Source organism: Coptis chinensis, chromosome 8 (genome assembly GCF_015680905.1).
Source record: "Coptis chinensis isolate HL-2020 chromosome 8, ASM1568090v1, whole genome shotgun sequence".
Classification (NCBI taxonomy): Eukaryota; Viridiplantae; Streptophyta; class Magnoliopsida; order Ranunculales; family Ranunculaceae; genus Coptis; species Coptis chinensis.
In genome coordinates this window covers 54,575,732-54,603,420 of record NC_141463.1, presented here as the reverse complement: position 1 = coordinate 54,603,420, position 27,689 = coordinate 54,575,732, and the positions used below count along the sequence as shown (strand labels likewise).

The 27,689-nt window shown below is 36.1% G+C and overlaps 1 protein-coding gene across 4 annotated transcripts; it reads right to left on the bottom strand.

The window, feature by feature from the left end:
- Positions 1–850: 850 nt before the first annotated feature.
- MRE11 (DNA repair and meiosis protein (Mre11)) lies at positions 851–27,404 on the bottom strand. 4 transcript variants are annotated; one of them, XM_086575414.1, is made up of 22 exons: positions 27,238–27,404; positions 27,030–27,165; positions 26,788–26,945; positions 26,603–26,693; positions 26,401–26,520; positions 26,259–26,327; positions 26,078–26,169; positions 25,798–25,900; positions 25,589–25,696; positions 25,439–25,477; positions 25,202–25,273; positions 25,000–25,077; positions 24,099–24,161; positions 23,937–24,000; positions 22,368–22,450; positions 17,950–18,063; positions 17,752–17,829; positions 17,585–17,656; positions 17,197–17,456; positions 2,450–2,567; positions 2,082–2,264; positions 851–1,174 (listed from the first exon to the last, which is right to left on the bottom strand). In XM_086575414.1, the coding sequence occupies exons 1-22, from the start codon at positions 27,252–27,254 to the stop codon at positions 1,142–1,144; spliced, it is 2,151 nt and encodes a 716-aa protein (XP_086431540.1). In that variant the 5' UTR covers positions 27,255–27,404; the 3' UTR covers positions 851–1,141. The 4 variants fall into 4 exon arrangements, with proteins under 4 accessions (XP_086431540.1, XP_086431539.1, XP_086431542.1 ...); XM_086575413.1 differs by having other exon boundaries at positions 25,415–25,477; positions 27,238–27,395; XM_086575416.1 differs by lacking the exons at positions 851–1,174; positions 2,082–2,264; positions 2,450–2,567 and adding an exon at positions 14,096–14,363 and having other exon boundaries at positions 25,415–25,477; positions 27,238–27,395.
- Between the last annotated feature and the right edge of the window lie 285 nt (positions 27,405–27,689).

The window sequence follows — 27,689 nt, the reverse complement described above, 5'->3', positions numbered from 1 at the left end:
TTTCGGGTATCCATCGGGCTCGAATTTGGGTTTCGGGTAAGATAAAACCCGGTATAAATAAAGAAAGAAGACAATAAGAAATCTCATTTGAAATATATACATTTTATTCATTCTTCGGTTATCCACCAATCCTTCAAACAAAATAAAACTTCTAATGAATTTAGAAGTAATTTTTACCTATACTCAGACATAATTCTTTCGTATGCTTCAAAAATATAGATACATAATCATGTACAATTACAGAAAAAATTGGAAATCTCAACATAAATTTTTTCATAATCCAATATATTAAATAACTCATCATTGTAAACATGAATGAGATCATAATCCAAATATTTATCTAACTCATTCTTTTATATAAATTTTTATAGTATGCAATTAAAACCGGATTTTGAATTTAGTTTTGTTCCGAGTTCGGTTTCGGATATTTTAGCCTTTTTAACGGGTTTCGGGATAAATTATCGGGTCGGTTCGGATTTAGAGAGTGTGACCAAACCCTATCTTATGTATTTCAGTCTTCGGGTTCAAACAAGGTTCGGTGAGGGTTTTTTGTTCGGGTTTGGGCGGGATGGACATCCCTAGATCATCGTAACAAAATATAGCTCGTTTTGATGGCCTAACCACTAACCGTGCCATCTACCCATCTTCGCATTTTTTCCATTATTGCTTTCAAAAATCTTCATCCTTTTTCATTGGTTTAGAAGTTTTGACACCAAGCATCAAGTGATACTTTGGTGCGTCTATCTCTATGACGTCAAAATCATCTTTGTCAAATATCACAATTAATATGAATTTGGATTCTCTGTTATAACTTATAAGCAACCTATGGGGGCTTTTGCTGGCAACCGTATTTCACTTGCAAAAGAAATTATACGAAAGATAAAAGGGATCCCCTTGTTTTGTACAAAAAGAAACTTTCAAAAGAGATGATACAAGCATTCATTTCACGCTTATTCCGACACAAGCCCTGCTAGACCACGAAATTATATATTCATTAAAGCATGGCTAAGTTAATAGGAACAAGGGTGTTTAGCCACTCCATGTTTATAATACAATCAAAAATCTAAAACAGCATACTTTGATGATTCCTGGTAAGATCTTCCTTCAAATACTTAAAAACAAGGGTGAGTCCGGGTATAATTCATCTCCGTATAGCACCATAATTTCGTGTTACCTGCAAAAAGAGTATGAACAGTCAGGCTCCATCTTCTATTGTAACTGCAAATACAAATGGACTGCTTAAGTTGTTAGTTCTATGGGAATTGTCAATCTTGACTATGTTACTACATTCCGCTTACAAAAGAGCTACCAATCGAAAACAAAGGATCTCAAGGATTTTAAGATTTACACAGACCACGTATGAGAACCTTGCTTGTAACCACTTACGACTGGAAAGGATAAAATTTATTCTACTTACGGCACACCTATTTCAGATTATCAGGTATACCACGGAGTATTTAGGTGAAAGGTTTTGGCATGCGGCACATTCTATTTGAACGAACTTTTGGAGCAACTTTTGGTACAAAGCTTAGAAAGTTAGAATACAGTGGTCTGACCATAATTAGTCTTACATCTTAACATGTCAAAATAGATCCCTACAACTTTGTTTGGCCTATCCTCTCAGTGAAATCAAGTGGCAAGTATGTAAGCAGTCTGCACCCAATTCAATCATATACCAGCATACCAGTAGCATAAATTTTAGTTTGCAGACGGTAAGATATGCTTTTTCATGAGCTAAATGAATTTAAGCATTAAGCACTCGCTCTTCAACTTAACAATAACAATATATGAGATGCTCCTATCAAAATTCAGGATTGCCTTGGAGTTATGAGATCCAACAATCGTAATATTTACCAAGAAGCACATAATTGAAGTAACAGAGCTTCTTTTTTTTCTTTTTTCTTTTTGTTTTTTTTGTTCGTCTTTAAAAAGGTAAAAGTACCGATCAAGATCCAAGAAATGATGACAATGGCCAAATGAAAAGAAAATTTGGTAGCAGGAAATGGCTTTCGCACATTCATGATGATAATAATAACATATAAAATAGAAAATACAAATATAGTTAATAGAAAGTCACTTACACGAGACTGGACCTTCTTTATTCTACTTCCCATGTCATCCTCATCCTCATCATCGTCAATATTCATAAGCTTTCTATGAATTGAAGAGGTATCTAATTTCCTTCCCCTCTTAGAAGATGAGGCTGTAGAGCCCTTTGGAGCTACTCTCTTTTGTCCCCTAACTGGGAGACTTTCCTCATTCTCCTATACAAAAAACAACATAGGAGAAGATAAAAACTAACACATAATATCATGAGTTTAGCTATGTTTGCACCAAAAGCAAAATTCCGTTAAGATCAATATCAAGGATTGGAAATGGCTTATTGTAAGCTAACAACAAAAACTAATTCCACACATGGGAAAATTCAAAGAGAGAACAGAATCCATACTGAAATGTCATTGACTTCATTTTCGTCAAATTCCTCCACTTCATTGTCAGAAGGAGAGCCACTGTTTTCTTCGTCCACTGCACTGTGTACTGAGGCTGAAGCAGCAACTGAGGCAGACCTAATGTTAAACAAATGAATAATGAGAATAATGACCAGGAAAACAGGTTTTGCACAGAAATTTAAGAAACTTCAAGGCAGAAAATAATAATAATAATAAATATGTATATAAAAAACACGGGTTCAACATATTTTGATATGAAAAAAATATGGACCAGTAAGAGTACTGTGAGGAGCATAACTCCCTCAAGAATATAAGCATGCAGCATAATACCATCTACACAGTACTGTTTTTTATTAGAAACTACTATAGACTAACGATGACAGTTCCTTAAAGCCACTACACACCACATCCAGATAAAGGCTTTTGTAGATGATCTACTCTACACAGAATACAATAATATATGTAGTACTAGCTTTCCAATCCAAAATTTATCTAATGAAGTTCAAATCGCGAAGTCCCTATAACTTTCCATACTAATAATGGAGGCATTGACCCGGACATTTTAAAATTAAATAAAAAGCATGGCACTGCCATACAAGACTTTAAAATTAAATAAAAAGCATAATGAATAGATTCTATTTCCATGTAACTTGATTTTTTTTTTTTTTTTTATTGGTAAAATGTGGTTGTGTGTATATAATCATAAAGTCAACTTTGTAGGATGAGACATCCCACTCAGATACAATAAAGCGAAAGACAGATACAATATCGATACTAAAAAAAGAGAAAACTACTAACTACTAGAGATAACTAAAACAAAGGGATGCAATCATGCATGGCCGAGCAAAGAACCCCATCTGAACATAATATCCCCGAAAAATGTATCTGTCCACTCCCCCTGATAAAGACAAGTCTTTATATGGCTTGGTGGTAAACTCTGCACATGCCAATCCCATATACAAACTTTTGAAATATATGCTTCGGTAGTGATTTGGTGAAGAGATCAGCAAGGCTGTCACTAGAACAAACTTGCTCGACCTTAATCTGCTGCTTCTTCTGAAGCTGGTGAGTGTAAAAAAAATTTGGCGCAATGTGTTTTGTCCTGTCTCCTTTTATAAATCCTTCTTGAATCTGGGCTATACAAGCTGCATTATCCTCATAAATAATACTGGGAACACCTGTTATAGAAGATAATTGGCAAGAACTACAAATATGCCCAATTAATAACCTTAGCCATATACATTCACGACTAGCTTCATGAAGAGCTAAAATTTCCGAGTGGTTAGAGGAAGTTGCCACTAAAGTTTGTTTAGTAGAACGCTAACAAATGGCAGCATTACCACTAAGAAATACATAACCTGTTTGGGAGCGACACTTGTCAGGATCTAACAGAAATCTTGAATCTCCATATCCCACAAACTTGGAACCTTAGAATCCTTTGAGTAAAACAAACCTAAATCCGTGGCTCCACGTAGATATCTTAAGACATGTTTTACGCCGTTCTAGTGTCTTTTAATAGGCGCTGAACTGTACCTGGCTAAAAAATTTACATAAAAAGAAATGTCCGGTCTAGTGCATTGCGCTAGATACATTAATGCACCAATTGTACTCAAAAGTATGGTACTTCAGGACCCAATATTTCTTCATTTTCTTCTTTGGGGCGATATGGGTCTTTCTATGTGTTCAGTGACCGGACGACTATTGGGGTACTTAATGGATGTGCCTTGTCCATATGGAAATGTTTCAAAACATTCTCGGTATAATTAGTCTGGTGGGGACTAATACACCACTAGAACTTCTCTCGATCTGCAAGCTGAGACAAAGTCTTGTTTCTCCAAGGTCTTTCATCTCAAATTCTTTCTTTAGGTATTGAGCAATTATCTCGAGCTCTTCCGGAGTTCCAATCAAATTTATGTCATCCACATAAACGGCTAGTATTGCAAATCCATTTAAGGATTTCTTTATAAAGACACATGGGCAAATTTCATTGTTTGCATACCCTTCCTTAGACAAATATTCACTAAGACGATTGTACCACAATCTTCCGAATTGTTTCAAACCATACAATGAACATCTTAGTTTGATTGAGTACGTACTCCTTGATTTTGCTTCAGGCAAACCAAATCCTTCAGGGATTTTCATATAAATATCTTTGTCTATGTCCCCATCCTTTCGGAAACTGCTAAACTTATTAGATATCTAAAAATTGCAGCATCCATAACAGAAGAGTATGTTTCTTCATAATCAACCCCAGGTTTCTACAGAAAACCTTGTGCCACAAGACGTGCCTTGTGCCTTACATTGAAAATTTTCATTTTTCTCGTTTCGTTTTCGAGCAAGCACCCATTTGTAACCTACAGGGTTAATACCTTCTGGGGTTTGTACTATAGGTTCAAATACACCACGTTTATTGAGAGACTTTAATTCTGCCTTGATGGCAGCTTCCCATTTTGGCCAATCAGATCTTTGTTGACATTCTTTTATACTACGTGGTTTAGTTTTGTCATTGCCTTGAATATTTTAGTAGCTACCGTATATGCAAATACGTCATCGATGGTCATATCTATTCTGTCCCACACTTCTCCCGAATACGCATGGAATATTGAGATCTCATCATTTTCTAATACCAGTTCCTCTTCATAATTAATTCGTTCATAACCTCTACCGGGGTTTTAGAGGAAGTGGGTGTTTCGTGCATAACCTCTTCTGGAGTGTTTTGCACAACTTCTTCTAGAGTATTATTGGGGCATAATTTTTCAGTGGACCTCCTCTTCCGAGGAGCCGAGTCTTTGGAACCTATTGGTGCGCCATGCCATACGGCGTCTGGCAAATGATTCATTTTGTTTATATATTCAAATTTTGTCCAACGGGGACATTAATCTTAGCAGGTGTACTCATAGCTCGAACGTGACCTAGTCACTTTTTCTGCATCATTGAATGCATCAGGCAATTTATTTGAAATTTCTTGTAGATGCAATATTCTCCTAACCTCATATTCACACTGAGGAGTTCCGGGATCTAGATGACATAGAGTGGGAGTATTCCACTTCAATTCTCGTCGTTCTTCTGGAACGGGTTGTCCTGCTAGGACAAGGCGTTCTTCAAGAACTTTCTTATCTCCCCCTAACAGCGGGAATACTGTCTCATCAAAATGGCAATCTGCAAAGCGTGCAGTAAATACATGTCCGGTCATTGGTTCTAGATACCGAATAATAGAGGGCAAGTCAAAACCAACATAAATCCCCAACGTTCGTCGGGGCCCATCTTAGTGCGCTGAGGTGGTGGGATGGGGACTTGAATCACACATCCAAACTTGCGCAAGTATGAGATATTCGGTGGATTACCTGTGACAAGTTGTGCTGGAGAAAATTTGTGATAAGATGTAGGCCTAATCCTTACTAACATTGATGCATGCAAGATAGCATGTCCTTAAGCACTAACTGGTAATCTAGATTGCATAAATAGGGGCCTTGCTATAAGTTGAAGGCGCTTAATGAGAGATTCAACCAGACCATTATGTGTGTGCACATGTGGAACGGGATGCTCAACATCTATCCCTATGGATGAACAATAGTTATCAAAAACTTGAGAAGTAAACTCAGCAACATTATCAAGCCTTATAGACTTAATAGATTGGTCAGAAAAATGAACTCTAAGTTTAATGATTTGGGCCAATAGACGAGCAAAAACCATATTTCTAGAAGAAAGTAGGCTAACATATGTCCAACGTGTGGAAGCATCAATGAGGACCATGAAATACCGAAAAGGTCAACTGGGAGGATTTATAGGGCCACAAATGTCACCTTGTGTCCTTTGAAGGAAAGTTGGTGATTCTAAAGTTATATTAGTGAAAGGTTTCGTAACGAGTTTACCTTGTGAACACGAGATACATAAATATCCACTTGGAAAAATTAACTGATGGTTTGCTAAAAATGTCCGTTAGAGTTATCTATTATTTTCTTTAATATATTCATACCAGAGGGTTAACACTTTAGTATCACTAAGTTTCGAACTTAGCTTGAGTTTCTGACCAGATTTGAGCTTCTGGCTCATGACGGAGTGTGATTCCACATATAATATTTTGGTATAGTATAATCCCGAAGAGAAAACACTTAGTTTTTCAAGTGTAAGCTCCTGCCTTCCCACACTAGTGATGATGCATAAATATTCATTGTTTTCTTCACTTATGGTTTCCATATGGTACCCATTCATTCTAATGTCTTTAAAGCTAAGTAAGTTTCTTATGGAACTACTTGAAAACAATGCTTCTTTGATGAATATATGAGTACCATTTGGTAACATGATATGGGCTCTTCCAAAGCCTTCAATGATTTGTACCGGTCGCGTATGGTGGATACATTTTGTGGATTAAAAACCAACTCTGCGAAAAACTTCTAGTTTTTCAGTATAGTGTGTGTTGTGGCACTGTCGACTAGACATAAGTTATTATCACAATCATGCATTCCACGATCCATATCTTTATAGAGAAAACCATAGAAAAATAAATAAATTAACGTAATTAGACAATCACAGAATAATGACTAATTCCTTCTAATTCCAAACTCAAAATAATATAGAAAAAACAATAGTTACCATTACCTAATGAAGAAAAATCAAACTTAAGAACAAAAATAACTAAGTTGTCTACTAATTAGACAAGTAATAGTAAAATTTAGATCTTCTGGATCTAGTTTGGTAATGGTTCAAACATAGCATCGAATGCTTCATTACTAAGAGGTCGGCCATGAGCATCCTCGAAGAAATCATTACAATTCAAGGGTGTAATGTCCAATAGTATTCCAGTATCAAATCCTTCCACCACATTTGCCTCCATCTCCATGGCATTAACAGAGGCCCTATATTTTTCTACCAGATGTGCTAGTGTACAACAAGTACATGACCAATGCCCAGGTTCTCCACATCTGTAGCAGGTGCTCACTGAATTTTGATTTTGATCTTTCTTAGTAGGGGCGCGGACCACCTCTTTTGCTTTTGGAATTTCGTACTATTATTTGGACGTATATAACTAGCTCTTCTGGAGTAGTTATTATATCCACCTCTTTTAGATTTTCCTCTTCTAGAGAATTTGTCTTGCCCACGTCCCTTTTTTCCTCTGTCTTGAGCAAGGTTAGCATTTGCTTCAAGAATTACCATCGCTCCAGTTGGTCTAGAGTTATGGTTCTTGATTAAAATGTTACTATTTTGCTCCGCAACAAGGAGACATGTTATAAGATCAGAATATTTGGAGAATTGTCTCTCTCAATACTGCTACTGTAGGAGAACATTCGAGGCATGAAAGGTAGAAAGAGTTTTCTCTAATATCTGCTCATCAGTTACCTTTTCACCACACAATTTCAACCGAGAAACTATATTAAACAAAAAGAGTTGTATTCAGAAACTGTCTTATAGTCTTAGAACCTCAGGTTGAGTCATTCACTTTGAGCATTTGGTAGTATGACCATCTTCTGGTGATCATACCTATCCTTCATGGAATTTCCAAAGACCTGCTGGGTGTTCTTCTATTAAGTACTCATTCTTTAAGTCATCATGAATATGATGACGTAGGAATATGAAAGATATGGCATTTTCCTCTGGACTCATTTTGTTTCCTTCTTTAATAGCATCACCAAGTTTTTAAGATAGTAAATGGATCTTGGTATCCAACTGCCATGATAAATAATTGTTGACTCTAATTGAAAGAGCTTGAAAATCGAGTTTAGTAAGGTTTGACATCTTTCAAGTAACTGTACTAGAATAAACATACATGGAGTGAAAAAAAAATGTATTAAAAAAATTTGATGGCATCAACTTTTCACGTTCATGATTTTAGAACTTCAAGTCCTTATTTATATTAGAACTTCAGGTTCTTGAAAACAAATTAGATCTTGGAACTTTAGGGTCTTAAAAAAAAATTGATCTTAGAACTCCATGTTCCTAAAATTTGAATCTTAGAACTTTAGGTTCCTAAAAAAAATAGATCATGGAACTTTAGGTTCCTAAAATTTGAACCTTGGAACTTTGTTCCTAAAAAAAATTTGATCTTGGTTCCTAAAATTTGAATCTTAGAACTTCAATATATATATATATATATAGGAACTTCAGGTTCCAAAAAAAATTGAAAGAAGAAAGAAACAAACAAAAGAAAAGTATAGATTAAGTATGAACAATAACGTTCTATATTTTATATCCGATGATCTAACCGTTGGATTTTCCTAAAATTTTGATATGTTTTTATTTCATGAGTCGTGCAACTACAATAAAAATTTCAGGTCAATCCAACAATGGAAAGACCTTCATCTAAGCGGAAAATGAAAAAATGCTCTAGTGAAACAAATCGGTTAGTGTTCTCGTACTTTTGCTTTTGTGCAGTAGATGATGAGTAGAAGAATATAGTAGATTGCCATTTTGAAAGACAGTATTCCCGCCGTTAGGGGGAGATAAGAAAGTTCTTGAAGAACGCCTTGTCCTAGCAGGACAACCGGTTCTAGAAGAACGACGAGAATTGAAATGGAATACTCCCACTCTGTCTCATCTAGATCCAAGAACTCTTCAGTGTGAATATGAGATTAGGAGAATATTGCATCTGCAAGAAATTACAAATAAATTGCCTAATGCATTCAATGATGCAGAAAAAGTGACTAGGTCACATGTTCCAGCAATGAATACACCTGCTAAGATTAATGTCCCCATTGGACAAAATTTGAATATAGCTGCAAATGAATCTATTGCATGCCAGAAGCGTGGCAGACCTATAGGCTCCGAAGACTCGGCTCCCCGGAAGATGAGGTCCACTGAAAAATTATGCCCCAATAATACTCTAGAAGAAATTGTGCAAAACACTCCAGAAGAGGTTGTTATGCACGAAATACCCACTTCCTCTAAAACCCTGGTAGAGGTTATGAACGAATTAACTATAGAAACCCCTGAAGAGGAACTGGTACCAGAAAATGATAAGATCTCAATATTACATACGTATTCGGGAGAAGTGTGGGACAGAAAAGATATGGCCATCGATGATGTATTTGCATATACGGTAGCTACGAAAATATCCAAGAGCAATGACAAAATTGAACCACGTAGTATAAAAGAAAGTCAACAAAGATCTGATTGGCCAAAATGGGAAGCTGCCATCAAGGTAGAATTAGAGTTTCTCAATAAACGTAGTGTATTTTGATCTATAATACAAACCAAATAAAGTGTTAACCCTGTAGGTTACAAATGGGTGTTTGTTCGAAAACGAAACAAGAAAAATGAAATTTTTCGATATAAGGCACGTCTTGTGGCACAAGATTTTATGCTGAAACCTGAGATTGATTATGAAGAAACTTACTCTCCTGTTATGGATGCTACAACTTTCAGATATCTAATTAGTTTAGCACTTTCCGAAAGCTTAGATATGAGACTCATGAATGTAGTGACTGCCTACTTGTATGGGTAGACAAAGATATTTACATGAAAATCCCTGAAGAATTTGGTTTGTCTTAAACAAAATCAAGAAATACGTACTCAATCAAACTAAGACGTTCATTGTATGGTTTTAAACAATCCGGAAGATTGTGGTACAATCGTCTTAGTGAATATTTGTCTAAGGAACGGTATGCAAACAATGAAATTTACACGTGCCTTTATAAAGAAATCTTTAAATGGATTTGCAATACTAAACGTTTATGTGGATGACATAAATTTGATTGGTACTCCGAAAGAGCTCGAGATAACTGCTGAATACCTAAAGAAGGAATTTGATATGAAAGACCTTGGGGAAACAAGACTTTGTCTCGGCTTGCAGATCGAGAGAAGTTCTAGTGGTGTATTAGTCCACCAGACTAATTACACCGAAAATGTTTTGAAACATTTCTATATGGACAAGGCACATCCTTTAAGTACCCCAATGGTCGTCTGGTCACTGAACACAGAGAAAGACTCATATCCCCCCAAAGAAGAAAATGAAGAAGTATAGGGTCTTGAAGTACCATACTTGAGTACAATTGGTGCATTAATGTATCTAGCACAATGTACTAGACCAGACATTTCTTTTTCCGTAAATTTGTTAGCCAGGTACAACTCAGCGCCTACTAAAAGACACTGGAACGGCGTAAAACATGTCGTAAGATATCTACGTGGAACCACGGATTTAGGTTTGTTTTACTCAAAGGATTCTAAAGGTTCCAAGTTTATGAGATATACATATCCAAGATTTCTGTCAGATCCTCACAAGCGTCGCTCCCAAACAGGTTGTGTATTTCTTAGTGGTAATTCTGCCATTTGTTGGCGTTCCACTAAACAAACTGTTTCAACCCCCACTTACGTGGCAAACGCCTATTAATAGGGGTATCTACTTTATTCGTTTAATCGACAGGGTTAAAACTCAATTTGCAATATCATAGATCAATGTACTTTAGTGGCAACTTCCTCTAACCACTGAAATTTTAGCTCTTCATGAAGCTAGCCGTGAATGTATGTATGCCTAAAGTTATTAATTGGGCATATTCGTAGTTCTTTCCAATTACTTTCTATAACAGATGTTCCCAGCATTATTTATGAGGATAATGCAGCTTGTATAGCCCAGATTCAAAAAAGATTTATAAAAAGAGACAGAACAAACACATTGCGCCAAAATTCTTTTACACTCACCAGTTTCAAAAGAAGAAGCAGATTAAGGTCGAGCAAGTTTGTTCCAGTGACAACCTTGTTGATCTCTTCACTAACTGACTATAAAAGCTACATTTCAAAAGCTTGTATATGGGATCGGCATGCGCAGAGTTTACCACCAAGCCATATAAAGACTTGTCTTTATCAGGAGGAGTAATAGAACAGGGGGAGCATCCTAAAGAATGTGTCCCAGGACATATGCACTATACTCTTTTCCCTTATCTAAGTTTTATCCCACTGGATTTTCCTAGTAAAGGTTTTAATGAGACAGTATTAAGCAAGTCACAATAATTTTGAGTAATGTTGTACTATTTTTCCTTCGCTTTGGTTTTTCCCACTAGGTTTTCTTTAGCAAGATTTTAATGAGACAACTGTCATTAGATAGTTATAGAGCATCCAGAAGAATGCTACAAAAAATGCATCCACCAGAATTTCCACAAGAATGGTGGACATCCCAAGGGGGAGTGTTATGAAATCCGTAGGCCTGTATGGATGCCCACCATTGAGCTCATATGGGACACCTCATATATGTTTATCCTGGTAATCCTTGCATCTAGAAAAGGAGGTTACCTAATTATATATAAAGGTAACCTCCTCTCATTCATGGGGACTTCATTAATAAGATTTCTCTCTCTCTCATTTTCTCCATTATTCAATCTACTTAAGTTAGTGTGGTGTTCTCTCTAAGACTATTTAATTCTAACACGTTATCAACACGAAGATTCTAGGAGCTATCAACTTCTCAGTACCATATTCTTCTACTCATCATCTACTACACATAAGTAAAGGTACGAGAACATTAACCGATTTGTTTCACTATAGCAGTTTTTCGTTTTCCGCTTAGATGAAGGTCTTTCCATTGCTAGATTGACCTGAAATTTTTACTGTAGATGCACGACTCATGAAGTGCAAACATATCAAAATTTTAGGAAAATCCAACGGTTAGATCATTGTATATAAAATATAGAATGTTATTGTTCATACTTAATCTATACTTTTATTTTGTTTCTTTCTTTCTTCTTTTAATTTTTTTTAGAACCTGAAGTTCCAAGATCTATTTTTTTTTAGGAACCTGAAGTTTCAAGATTCAAATTTTAGGAACCAGAAGTTCCAAGATCTATTTTTTTTAGAAACCTGAAGTTCCAAGATTCAAATTTTAGAAACCTGGAGTTCCAAGATCAATTTTTTTTTTTTAGGAACCTGAAGTTCCAAGATCTATTTTGTTTTCAAGAACCTAGAGTTCTAACATAAATAAGGACTTGAAGTTCTAAAAATCATGAACGGGAAAATTTGATGCCATCAAATTTTTTTTTAATACATTTTTTTTAACTCCATGCATGGTTATTCTGCTACAGTTAATTGAAAGATGTCAAACCTTACTAAACTCGATTTTCAAGCTCTTTCAATTAGAGGCAGCAATTATTTATCATGACAGTTGGATGCCAAGATCCATTTACAATCTAAAAAACTTGGTGATGCTATTAAAGAAGGAAACAAAATGAGTCCAGAGGAAAATGCCACAGCTCTCATATTCCTACGTCATCATATTCATGACGACTTAAAGAATGAATACCTAACAGAAGAAAACCCAGCAGGTCTTTGGAAATCTTTGAAGGATAGGTATGATCACCAGAAGATAGTCATACTACCAAATGTTCAAAGTGAATGGCTCAACCTGAGGTTTCAAGACTAAGACAGTTTCTGAATACAACTCTGCTTTGTTTAATATAGTTTCTCGGTTGAAATTGTGTGGTGAAAAGGTAACTGATGAGCAGATGTTAGAGAGCAGATGTTAGAGAAAACTCTTTATACCTTTCATGCCTCGAATGTGCTCTTGCAGCATTAGTATCGAGATAGACGATTCTCTAAATATTCTGATCTTATAACATGTCTCCTTGTTGCGGAGCAAAATAGTAACATTTTAATCAATAACCATAACTCTAGACCAACTGGTGCGATGACAATTCCTGAAGCAAATGCCAACCTTGGTCAAGACAGGTTCCCAAAATTTGAATCTTGGAATTTCAGGTTCCTAAAAAAAATTGAAAGAAGAAAGAAAGAAACAAAATAAAAATATAGATTATGTATGAACAGTAACATTCTATATTTTATATCCGATGATCTAACCGTTGGATTTTCCTAAAATTTTAATATGTTTGTACTTCATGAGTCGTGCATCTACAATAAAAATTTCAGGTCAATCCAACAATCGAAAGACCTTCATCTAAGCAGAAAACGAAAAACTGCTCTAGTGAAACAAATCAGTTAGTGTTCTCGTACATTTGCTTTTATGTAGCAGATGATGAATAGAAGAATATGGTACTGAGAAGTTGATAGCTCCTAGAGTCTTCGTGCTGGTAACGTGTTAGAATTAAATAGCCTTAAAGAGAACACCACACTAACTTAAGTAGATTGAATAATAGAGAGAATGAGAGAGAAATCTTATTAATGAAGTCCCCATGAATGGGAGGAGACTATAACTAGATAATCTCATTTCCCAGATACAAGAATTACCAGGATAAACACATATGAGGAAGTGTCCCATATGGGCTCAATGGTGGGTATCCATATGGGCTCACGGATTTCATAACAGGTTCAACATATTTTGATATGACAAAAATATGGACCAGTAAGAGTACTGTGAGGAGCATAACTCCCTCAAGAATATAAGCATGCAGCATAATATCATCTACACAGTACTATTTTTTATTAGAAACTACTATAGACTAACGATGACAGTTCCTTAAAGTCACTATACACCACATCCAGATAAAGGCTTTTGTAGATGATCTCCTCTCCACAGAATACAATAATATATGTAGTACTAGCTTTCCAATCCAAAATTTATCTAATGAAGTCCAAATCGCGAAGTCCCTATAACTTTCCATTCTAATGATGGAGGCATTGACCCGGACATTTTAAAATTAAATAAAAAGCATGGCAAGATGCAATACATGACTTTAAAATTAAATAAAAAGCATAATGAATAGATTCTATTTCCACGTAACTTGATTTTTATTTTTTATTTTTTATTTTTTTATCAGTAAAATGTGGTGTGTGTATATATAATCATAAAATCAACTTTGTAGGATGAGACATCCCACTCAGATACAATAAAGCGAAAGACAGATACAATATTGATACTAAAAAAAGAGAACCCCATCTGCATGGCCGAGCAAGGAACCCCATCTGAACATAATATCCCCGAAAAATGTATTTGTCCACTCCTCCCATAATATCCCCGAAAGTTGTATCTGAACATAACTTGAATATATAGCACTAGTAATGTTAAACAAATGAATAATGAAACTGAAAAAGAAAAGAAATATGGGAAAAGTAATAGAATATATATCCATCACTTTTTCTTTCACTTCTCTGTCTTAGAAACCTGTGGCAAGGAATTCTATGCAGATGCGACATTCAGAAATATCAGAGACGCTGTTCAAGAATGAAAATGGTATTGCTACTTCAAAGTTGGGACATTTCAATATCAATTGATACAGGCAGCACTCTGAGCAACTATCTACATGATTTAGCAAGAAAAAACAAAGAATAGTCCATATCATAAAAAGAGGGCGCTAGAATATTATTGATCTCATGTTCATATATGCATGAACTAAGCTCGTTGCTGGTTAGAAGTGAAGTAAAATAATTCAAGGTGGTATGAGGGGTTTTCTTAATCCCAACCCACCCTTTTACTATGTGGCAGTTGTTCTCAGCGTGCTTACCAATACAAGATCGACTGCTTAAGAAGAACGTACTTATTCACTCTAAATGATGCCTATGTAACTCCTCAAATGAAGACTCAGCAATTATTTCAAGTGCAACTTCTCAGACGAAGTATGGCCCCCTGTCAAAAATTATGTCGGTATGGATGGTGGAGAGTGGTTCTACTAGAGAATGGTATCAAATATAAGAAAACATTATATAATCTCAAATTTGGAGAGATAACACTACCTGAGGCATACAACTCACCTGAACCTGAGAAGTTTGGCAGGGAAACCTATTACAAACCAAGAAACTGTCTTTGCAGATTGCACTGAGGTGTACGACTCACCTGAACTGAGAAGTTTGGCAGGGAACCTGGGCATTAACCTAAGCTGCAAAGCAAAAGTGCTATTTGATGTCAACACCCCAATGAAGTCCTACTGAGATGGCCCTGTAATTGGGAAATCCAGGAGATTTTTGGCCTGGCCAGAAAGAATATGGGGTGGGTGGTACTATTAGCTTATTATGGAAGTTCTACTTCAAACTCAGTGGTATACCAGAAGACTACTCCTTGGACTGCGACCAATATCAGTTAACCCTACTTTACGCAGACGAAATATACACCTCAACCAGGATGGCATTTGGTGAGTACTGATGGCTGACTTAGACAATATTCTGCAGGGCAAGGCAAAGTCCTAAGAGTTAGAGGCTAGTTATCATGGCTTTCTAGGCACGCTCTACCATAAGTTGCAATCAATTCCTAGAAAATTCTATCTGTTTAAGAAGGCTTGGAGCTTGCAATCTAATGGGACATACTATAATATAAGTTCAAAGTGACTCTCCTCAAGCAGTCAAGGTTACCGAAGGTGGTGGACCAAACTCTAGGACTGCTCTGATAACAGGTCAAGAGATTGATTCAAAGTATGAAATTGAGAAAATGAGATGAAACTAGTTTCGATCTCCCATATTTATATTAATGACCAACAGTCCAACAGTAGTGGGGCACTAATATAAGTGTGAGGTACTGAGGTTTATATACACATAAAGCGCAAATAAATTAAAACTAGTTACAAGTTACAACATTTAAAGTCTCTAAGGCTAAGTCCAATGGTTTGGGGCGCCATCGCACCAAACCACAATAGAATACTTCATAAGGTTAGTGGGATAGTGTTTAAAGACCCAGTGGTTTTTTACAAAAAAAAAACACCTCCCTAGCCACCACTCCCAAAAGCGTATGGAAAATATTTTTTTCATTCCTTCCCATTTTGCCCTTTCTCTTTAGTGTATAAATACAAAATAATAAGGATACAAAAGTAATTCACCGAAACTAAAGATTTTGAAAATAAATTTGGTCAAACAAATTTTCTAGCCGCTGTTTCTACTGGCGTGCAGACCATATGCTATATCGTTAAAACTGGTGGCATAGATAGTTAAACATATACCGATAGCGTTGGCGGGTTAGCATTTTGACGCACCATTGGATCACAATTTCCATCATATTTGGTGTTTTGCCACACCATTGGACTTATAGCCTAACAGATGGCATGATTCAGCTAGCCTAAAGGATAAGGAAGCTTTTAGACAATCAAAGTATGCAAAACAGCATTGAAAGGACGTAAACCTGTGTTACATTGACATGGACACATGTCCAACACAGATATGGGGTGTCTAATACAGGACCCAAAAGAGCGCCAACACGGGGACATGGCTCACAGGGATACATATGTTATTATTTTAGTTATAACAATCTCGAACCAAAATACTTAATCTGGTGTCAAGAGTATATGCTAATATGCAATTTCTGGTGTCATGAACAAGTTACCCTTTAAATTCTCTTAACCTCCTTGCACTCTCCAGTGGTCTCATCCCTCTCTCCTTTCCAGAATTCCAGATACGAGTTCTTCAATGCTTAGATACGGTTTCCCTAAAAATCAGAAAACTCTACAAGAAATCATAGATCTTCTATCCATCTCTATCACACTTCTTAAAAAGGGCCCGAGTTTTGCTGCGAAGAGAAGACTTCGTCCTAGAGGCATCTCACCCTATCTGCAAGTGTCGACATATGTACACAGATTTTTTATTTTTATTTTTATTATTTTATTAATAAGCCATGTCCATGTCGCTTAGATGTAAACTAATTAGCTTGCAAACTAGCTGGCCATAATTGCTCTAATGAGGAGACAAATTGATTTTTTTAATCCCCTCGAGGATGAACTAATCACACTGTCCTGCACAATGCCTCTAGCATTATGTAATTTAGGAACTAAAGAGCAACACAGTCTGGTAGGGGGTCTGACATCTTTCCAAGTCATAACAAAAAAATTAAATCAATAAATACAAAAAAATTAAAAAATTAATTAAGAAACTTTATATAGTACCAAAAACCAACCTCTCTGATCGACGGATTCCCATAGTTGCATCAAGAGTTGTTTGCTTTAAGCTTCCAGAACCTCTACCTCTGCCCCTTCCTCTGCCTCGACCCCTTGTGGAGGTTTTACTTTTACCAATTTCAGAAGCCTCATGAGAAGATCTAAAAGCTGCAGATGAGACTTTTCTGCCTCTGGCAGTAGAACTAGCGACCAACTGAGCACTTTCATCATCATCACTAAAAGAATTTGAAATTCCTGCCGTAGTTTTACCTCTAGCATCCTATATATAATGAAGACAGGCTTTCAAAATGTAGTATCATAGATATATTGGGTTACCAGGACACTAAGGTGTCCTAGACTGATGAATTATATGCAAATCTAAAAAGATAAAATAATAAGATACATCACCAGTAAGCTCTGTGAAAGGGATAAAAAGCTTGTGCCTTCCTTAGATAGGGAGGATCTTTCTTTTACACGTTCCTGGAACATAAAGGGGCAGAAATAATCTACATAGTACATATATAAGATATATTATTGCAGAGTGACATAAGCATTGTAAGTTGTAAGCGTCTTGCCTGCATGCACTCTTCAACTTTAAGTATTAAATCTTCTTCAGCAAACGCCACCGTATCTGACTGACGAGAAATCTTATTCTGTAAAAATTAAGAAAAATCGATGATAAACAGTGTGGACAAAAAATGTGGATCCACTTTGCTAAGGAGACAAGGCTATCTGCAATAGGTCGAAAAAGAATTGTATGACGAAGTACTTACAAGAGTTTCCTTAATATTGTACTGAAGACAAGAGGAGAAAGCCGATTTATCATCCTTGTTAACAAAAGCATGCAACGCAACATCCAAATCATTCACTGGGAGGATTTCCATTTTCTGCCATAAATAAAATAAGAGAACAGATACATTGTCATGGTACTCACATAAAGATCATAGAGAGCAACAACAGCAACAGGAAGGGGAGGAAGAGGGAGTGTGTGTGTGTGTGTGTGGGGGGGGGGGGGAGGGAATAGAACAATAAATATTGCTACAGTTAAGCAGCTTTAGGAGGAACATATTATGATAACATACTCACAGGCATCTAACTCGTATTTTCTGCTGGTTATGACTTGTGACTTTCAGTTCCTATAACTTGAGTCAGCACAACTGTTTTTTACAAACACCCGAAGGGAAAAAGTTGCATCCTCAAATTTCTAATTACAAAGAACAAAGTTTGATAATTTATTATCTATAAGCTAAACCCGAAGGAAGTTTTCTTCTAATTGAATTGGTAATGCTTTATCACAGTTTTTCCTTATCTCTTCTTCTACATCCAGATACTGAACTCATTCTATTATATACTTTCACTTTACTTAGCAAGGAGAAAAAATTCTCATTACCAGGAATATGATGTGGCCAAGAACATTAAATGCATTACATGGAAATATAACAATAGCAACAAGAGAGTTTCTCAAAAAGATAACTGATCTGGAGGCAACTTATGTGTCTATAAGGTTAAATACAAGGCAGATGGTCTACTTAAAGATATAAGGAGCGGCTAGTGGCTACAGAATTCACTAGAACATATGTGATTGTGATATATAGGGCGTCATAGGTGTCTTTTTAAGGATATTTTTTTAAAAAAAATCTTAATTTATTAGATGGCCATGTCGACCCAAGGAATAAAAACCCAACTAGAAAATTGTTAGGTTTGTAAGGTTTAAGGAGGCACGATTATATTTAACAGTTGCCTCATTATTGAGTAGTTCATGTGCTTGTTGAGAAGAAAATTATTGTAACTGAGTTATTATGTTTCTTCATAAAATTGAGTGTTGATTAATCTTTATTATTTTAACTGCGTACTTCACAACTTTACATATAAGTGGTATGCTTGGGTGAAATCTTTTCTAGCAAACTTTCAATTTTTTTTTTCAACAGTTGGAAGAAAAGTGAATTGTTAATCTCCCATTGCTAAATTACAAGGTGTTGTTACTCACGTCAACAACAATATGGGCCTTTAATTGCAGCACAACAACAATCAAGTACAGGTTTTAATGTTTTTCTCTCACCACCAACAGCCACCGCCAGTGTAGTAACAATCAATCCTACTGCTCAAAATAATAAGGCGGGTATTGATAACGCGCCTATTAATCCTTTGAACAAAGCCACCCCTATTTTTCCTGCGGTTTAACTAGGCATTGGCGTTCCACTTCAACAACACCAGGAAGTTGCACTTTTTGTTGATAATGAGTCCCAGAAAACTCTATTAACACCACCTCCTTCTTTTGCTAATTCCTTTGGGAATTTACAATTGGCGTATTCCATTACCTCAAAATCCCTCCAATACAAGTCAGATTGATTCTAATAATTCGATGCCGGTAGATTGGTAACATATTAACAACTAGGTTCCTGGTCTTCAGCAACTACCTCGTCAATGTGGCATAATCAAGACCAAATTCAAGGGTGTTATCAACCCCCATGCGCAATAACGGGGCGTGGTCATAGGTTTTATACAGGTCAATGATTTGTTTATAGCCCTCCTACTTAACCGCCTAGGCAATCAAAACTCCAGTCTTCACAACATATCTATAAGCTTCAGATAAAGTGTTAGTAACCTTAAAATGAAGGACATCTTCAATAGTCTGTTTGAGACCCCGAATATCTCCCCATCTTAGTCTCTTCTGTCTCTGTAAGGGCGAGGCAAGCAAGTTATATTCCTTAGTTTATTCTGTCACGGGCAGCCTGTTTCAATGCAAGTACCCGAATCATGTTCACTTGTAAGTTGAAAGAATTCAGCATGAAGTTTTCATCTTCCACTATTCCTTAATGGGGATATATCCCTGCGTACCGTGTGAAGTCTCATCAACATTCCCACAATTCAAAGCAAATCCTTTGAATTTTGTTTCAGTCAACATGACACGTTTTGGATCCCCAAAACCCCACCATCTTGAAGAAGCGGTCGTTGATACTTGATATTCAGGAATCAGATGTTAATATGGTCCCAATCAATATGAGATGTATTGGAGATAATGGGATACGATTGCTCTTTACTATTTCAAATTGTAAATCCTCAAAGGTAATGGTAAAAGAAGGTTGTAGTGTTGACAGAACTTTCTGAGACTTGTTACAAACATTCAGAGGAGCAATAGGCGCATGATCAGTACCCGATAGATTGTTTTGAGTAGCAGGATTTATTGTTGGAACCCAGCTGACGGTGGTTGTGGGTGGTGCCTATTACTACAGAGTAGCAACAGGTTGAACTTTAGCACATTGTTGCGAGGAAAGCATCGAATCATGCACTCGACTATTGTTGTGCTGCAATTAAAACCACTATAGTGGTGTTGATGTGATAACAACTTGTAACTTAGCAACAAGAGATTCCCAATTTGCTTCTTTCTTCCCACTGTTCAATTAAAAATCCAACAGTGACAAAAATAGCTCTGCATATCATTTTCATGTGAAGTACGTGTCAAAATATTTAAAAAATTAATTAATACTTAATTTTATCAATGAATATAATTTGTCAGAATACTATTCTTCTCAATAAACACATGAGCTACTATCCTATTTATAATAAGCTTGCCTCCTTAACCCCCTATAAAATTATCAAGCTCAGCTTTTAACATTGTCCCGACATGACATGGCCATCTAGTAATAATTTCAAGAAAAAAAAAAGTTCTGAAAGGTCACCTCTGACGCCTAATACATCACTTTTACTAACCAACAAACGATCCAATACACCACAAAGTGAGAGTGTGACTCATGAAAAAGGGCAATAAATGAGAGTGTGACTCACTGACTCTTCATCATCCAAACCCAAGAAGCAAAAGTTGATGATGATTTTTTGTTCTCCCGGTGAGGTTATCCATGCTCAAAATCTTATTACGGGTATCACAACACATGAGACGTAATAAAGAATCTATGCACCTGGAAAGATTTGAATCCAAAGACTCTCATAACATGGCTATGGTACCATGTCAAACTGCCACTTAATCCACAAACTAGAGCTTGCAGACAGAACATAGGTGGGACCACACCTAGAAGGCTAGAAATGTGTTGAATAATCTCAAAAGAAACTAATTCACACACACACACACACACACACACACACACACACACACACACACCCAATGTAAAGTAAAGACCTTACTTGAAGAAGAATACACCTTTCATGCCCCGTTTTTAAACGGAATATTTCCTAGCAAGTGGCGTGGCCTTTTATACTTTCTAGTAAAACTCATGGTTTCAAAATTCGCTTTATGTACCTCTTTTTCATCTAAGCCCAGTGGCCCACTACTCTAATCCTAAAGACAAACTAGTTTCTGTTTGTGCAACAAATTGTTTGAAATAAGACCGTCTGTGGCCATCTAAATGGAAACCATGTAGTGGGAACTATAATTTTTGTGATGATTGACTTAAAATGCCAGTAGTCTTTCTATTTTTCTTTTCCTCCTGCACATATTCTCTGGGACCAAAATGTCACTGCAACCATCTGAAATAATTCTATGTTACAGTTATATAGATATTTTTGGTCCAAAAGAAAGTGAAAAAACTACATTTACTATTTGTTTTTTCGTTCAAATGAATTATTTGAAAATTGAAACAAAAGATGAGGCCTATTACTCCTATAAAAGGAAACTGTAGAGAAAAAAATAGGTTATAAGGTTTTGTTTTAGTAATATCTCCTTAGTCAATCTCTGAGTACACAAGGTGTCCTACTTCAAATGAACCGCTGAAAAGTAATTCCAAGACTATATAAGCCCCTTAATGTCCAAACTACAATGGATGTTTTTCTAGAAAGAATACAACTTTAACCAATTATCTGTCAAAAGTATTATCTGAAACTCATCAGTTAAATTTGAACTTTCTCCTAACAAAAAAGAGACAGAAAAATCTCTTACACACGGACACACAATTAATACATGAAGTTAACAAACATAATGCAAAGATAAAACATTTTTTCAAGGTTCAGTGGAATTGGACATCCCTCGTCAACCAAAACTCCAAAAGCGGAGGAAAGCAATATTTCAATGAAAGCAATTACCTTCAACTTAATGATGCATAACAGAGAGAATTTGAGAACAACTGGGAATGGGCTTTTGTTTATAGGATTTCAATGAACATGGTCATTATGTATTCCACCTTTCTGATTATTATACATATTATGAACAAAACAAAGAACAAAAGTTAAAAATGAATACCAAATTGCTTTCCGCAACCAGAGCTTCAAGAGTTTGTTGATTTAATTCTTCTGGGCGAAACCGTTCAGTATCACCAATACTGTCTACATTTAAAAAGAGACCCAAACTTTATAGAATTGCCATTAAAAAGAATCCTTACAAATACAACAACTCAAAACCGAACAAAGTTTCAAGGGAAATAATCAACACTGCACTAAGGAATGCTACACTGCATGAACACATATCTACAAAGATTATAAGATTTGTAGCACAGAATAACTTATCAACTCATTTAGACAAAATCAAAGAAACAAGTAATTCTTCTGATAATTTCCAAGAGGATATCCGGAGAAAAAGAATAAAAACAAATGTTTGGGGATCTCTGTACTTGCAACCTCCCTATATGTTCGAAAGAAAAACTGAACCTCAAATCCTAGGCCAAATTGTTGAATATAGTGAATTCTGATCCTAAAAAGATACAATACACCGCACCGGTATTTCAGGCTGAGCACTTTTCGAAATTTTCTACAATGGAGCTATATTTCTACATGGTTTACTGAGCATTTTTGTTACTGTTTGTTATCTTAACTATAACTACAAAAAATGGTCAAATTGAACTGAAATGTCCCAGACTCTCTATACCTACATATGGGAAGGTGAAGGTGAGGGTTGTTAATAAGACCGTAGCTGTCATAACATCTCCCAAGTAATGAAGCTTGTCCTGTGAAGTGTTAAGTTCTATGGAGATATGGCAGGAAAAAAAAACATCTTTGCCATAAGATTATCACCGCCAAATGCCAATTATGAGCTAGCTCTACCACATGGTACTTCAACTCTCCATGCAATGGCATCACTGCAAGAACAGGGATTACTACTTTAAAAAAAGACTCCATGCAATCCTCGAGTGTGTCATAACTGTTAGGAAGGGAATTACCAATTGTTGGCCCTCAACTTTGCTAAAGGCCTAGCACATTACCAATGGTTTGACAAAACCACTTCCTTTTGGAGTGAGTCGTTGGATCAGCTCGAGTTCAAGCACGAAAGGAAATTGCAGGCATTTCAAAGGAAAGGTGAAGACTACGGAGGACATCGTGTCTATCAAAGGCCTTTTATTCTTTTGGTCCAAGGTGCATGACGAGATGAGGGATATACCTTTCAGCCATTTTAAGTTTAGATGGGATTCCTAGATGTGTTGATCAGGGACCTTTGCTTAGTAATTTATTCCTTTTTTCTTTCTTTGTCTTTGTACTAGTAGGACACCTCATCCCACTTTTTTTTTATTGATTTCATATTGATAAATAAATTATACTTACTGCTTCAAAAATTAATTAATAATAATAATAATAATAATAATAACAATAATAAATAAATAAAAATTCTTCCTTTAGGGACCGATATAATGATTTGTATAGTATGGTCAACAACAGTGCTAACATGTTACTTGAGAAAATGGCAGTTCCAGCAATGCAGAGAAGAAAGGGAATGACACAACCACTAACAGACTTCAATTATGTTCAAGAGATTGACGTTATAGGGATGTAAGATTTGTGGGAATGACGCAAATCACACCAGAGACCAGACTTCAATTACCTTGAACAGATTGCCGTTTTTTAGCAGCCTTTGAAAAAATAAGGATGTCTTGTGGATTTGCAACCTACATAATCCGAGAAGATTCTATCACTCTCTTAGAGTTGCTCCAGAATTGTCCAAAGTACAACATTTCTTAGTACGCTGAACAGCAAAGGGAGGTACCTTTCCAACATACTTCTGCCCAAATCTTTGCGGGTTTATTGTCATAAATCCAGAATAATCTACCTGTCATGTTAAAACTGAGGTTAATCCCACAAATAGAGCTATGAAAATATTTCCGACCCCTATTACGGGCATCAAAGGTGGTGGTAGATACAGGGGCATAACTATGCACATTGTTGGTGTATTATAACAGAAAAACTCTAATCAGTACACTAACTATAAAGGTATTGCTTTCGCATTTTATTCTCATTGTACCTGTACAAATCACATACTCATCTAGGCTAACGGTTCAAAAAATTGGAAACTGAAGTCAGTTGGACCTGATCCCTGATTTCTCTTACTGCTAAAGCAGTTATTACAAGAACTTTCTTATCAAAACTAATGTTTATTTTCATGTGAAGCTAATTTCTGGTGATCTTGTTTTCCAAAAAACTCAATCTAGTTCACCTGAAGGGAGTGGCATAGTTGTTCTCCACTTCTCCCGCCCTCTTTCCTTGCTGAACTGGTCTCCTTTAAGCAAATAGTCCGTATTTTATGTAACTTGCTTTTTTTTTTTACAATTGAAAAAAAAAAGCTGCAATTATTACACAGGAGTTGCAGATATGATACTTTTTAATAGTGGCACATTTTAAGACTTTTGGAACATCTTTTTTTCCTGAAACAGGGAGTGTTGTTATAGAATTTCTTACTCAGCTACAAATAAATAAATCAGACATAAACTCACTTCTTAATTAGCCATTAACACATCAAAAACATTCGGTAAAAGATTATTGTGTCGTATTTTCCCAATTGTTATGCAGTGAGAAAGAATCGAAGAACGCAACTGAATATAAAGGAGTTCCTCAATGTTGACATTGAGGATATAAACATAAACAATGTAGGAATGCAGGATATGTATCACCTTTATCCTAATTAATGGAAGTCTGAGTTCTGACCGACCAACATTGTTTCTGCTAGCCTTTACAATAAGGTCTGTAACCTAAAGCAATGAAAATTTAGTAAAATTGCAACATAATATGCTTTCACCAGGGATAATTATCATGAGAAAAATAAAAGGGGAAGACCTCTAAACTGCATAATATGATGTGAGAAAAGGTGTTTACCACTTTGTCCAAATGCTGTAGAACAGATGCTTGGTCATTGGGATCAATGTCAGTTTCGTCCTTCAATACAACCTAAGGAGTGGACACCAAAGAAAATTCATAAAGTGATAAGTTTCATATTGTGATTTTTTTATATTACAATTGGAAATTTCTTCTTTTAAATTCTCTGCAATTTCATGCACTGAAAAATTTAGATTGAACTTCTTTTTTAACCTCAGCATACTCAAAAGGCCTCACTGATTTCAGTGGTATCTTGGTTGGACGATATTGATTTCCCTGTATGAGCAAAGCATCAATAGTACCAAAATGAAAATCAGATTTAAAAGTTGAAACAAACAACGCCGAACAACAAACAAATTGAAAACACGCAATTGCATCAAATGCAACCTTAATTTCCAAGAGAAGAACATGCTTAGGCTTTGCTTCGCCATCAATTAACGATGTTGCAACAGAAGAACCTGGTTGAGTAATATGGAAGCCCATCCCCGGAACTTCCTGTTAAAATGAGAATCACCGTCATTAATATAGTATAACAAGAACAACAAAAGAAAATAAAAGGTACAATGAAAACTAATCAAGCCAGCTATGATGTGCACCTGTGGATCAACAAGACATTCATGTTCATGGCCCCAAACTATGAAGTCCAGGAAGCGTGGAAGGAAATGCTCATTTATAGCGTTCTTGGGATTTGACTTGACTCTACAGATCACATCAATTTAGTGGTCATCAAATCACATGTTTTCCTCTACAAAGCAACTAACTGATTTCGACCTTAGCTTTGAAAACCGATGATACATCTTACTACATTAACCAAAACAAGTAAATGAATGAGACAAAAACAAATTATTCCTAAAATGTCTAAAGACAATTTATGACCTGTTTTGGTGGAGTACCAAAATGTTGAACCAGTCAGGCACTTGACATCCTTCTTGAGCTTCAGGGCGCACCCATTGTACAGCATGGGGCGTCTGAGGTAAACATAGTAGACTGAACAGATATTCCAGCAACAAAACCACGATATCCGTACAAGACTGTTCAAATATTAAACTATAAACACCTGAAACATCCTGTTTAGTCTTTCATCTCTAATGTTCCCAAGCCCATACAATGCAACGGATGTTGAACCCTGTGATTTAAACAGAATGAGTACTTACAGTCTCATAAAGCACAATCGTTCTCTCAATTCTAATTAGACAGACCTTTCGGATAAGTATAGGACAAAGTGTAATCTGACCAACACCTGACCCGCCAAGAGCCATCTTTCCAAAATAGTTGACAAGATTACATGTGGAAAGGATATCGATTGCCGAAAGATTGTCCTGTCAGAAAAAATGGAAAGCAAATATAAAAAAAACATAAGGCTAGGTGAGTCAAAGATAACAAAATATCATTTCATCATACCACTCCCGCAGGGTCATCATGGTTCCCATGTATACTGAACACCGGCAAGCCAACATTGAAATGTGGATCTTCATAGTTCACATGACCAAACCTGGATATGAAAAAAAAAAATCACAATAATAGCTTCTTTGAAAACTATATATATATATTAGTAACAGTTAAAGTATATATACATAATACATTACCTATTAGCAAAGTTGACAGTCTGATCACTAACAACTTGGAACTGAACGGGTCGGTCGTTAAGACAGTACTGCCTTAGAATCTCAATAGCCTTCACTAAAGTCGATCTAGAAGGTTTATTCTCATGGAATAGATCACCACCAAGAAGTAACATGTCTACCTGTATTTATGACGTCACATGCACAAATATATAATAATAATAATAATAATAACAACATTTGGAATTAAAAGAGTAATTAATGACCTGTTTTTGTTCAGCTATTGAACATATTTCTTCAAATGCTTGAAACGAGTCAACTCTTCTTATCTCGTCTTTTTCCATGTAACCCAAATGACAATCAGTTGCAACGAGTACACGAAGTGTGTTACTAGTATCGTCCCTGAAATCGATATAATTATTATTATGTAATCATAATTTCACACAAAGAATAATAATGAAGAGTCGTTTATACCTAGAAGTGTCACCCATTTTATCCGTAGGGAAGCGGGAACTTGAAATGTTATCACAAATTTTTTTTTTATTCTCATACAGTTTTGGCTACTTCGACACGACACGAGTAGCAAGTCATCGCTAGTGAGCCTGACTGTTTTAGAGAAACGGGCTAAGGCCCACCACTTTGGGACTAAACCCTTCACGGACAACTAAACTCATAGACTAGTATACTGCTAAGCAGTGGGGGCGTGAGCGGAGAGGGAGAGGGAGAGGGAGGAGTGGAGATTTAGAGTGCGTGGAGAGGGACGAAGAGAAATAACAAAATAGATGAGGACAGACAGACAGACAGAAACCAACCAACTTGGTTTTTGTCCGCATAACCCCCCTTCTGCCAAGATCGTTCGCTCCGCTCACTCGATTAAAGCCCAATAATAATTTCTGATCAAGGACACATTTTCGGTTAATAATTTC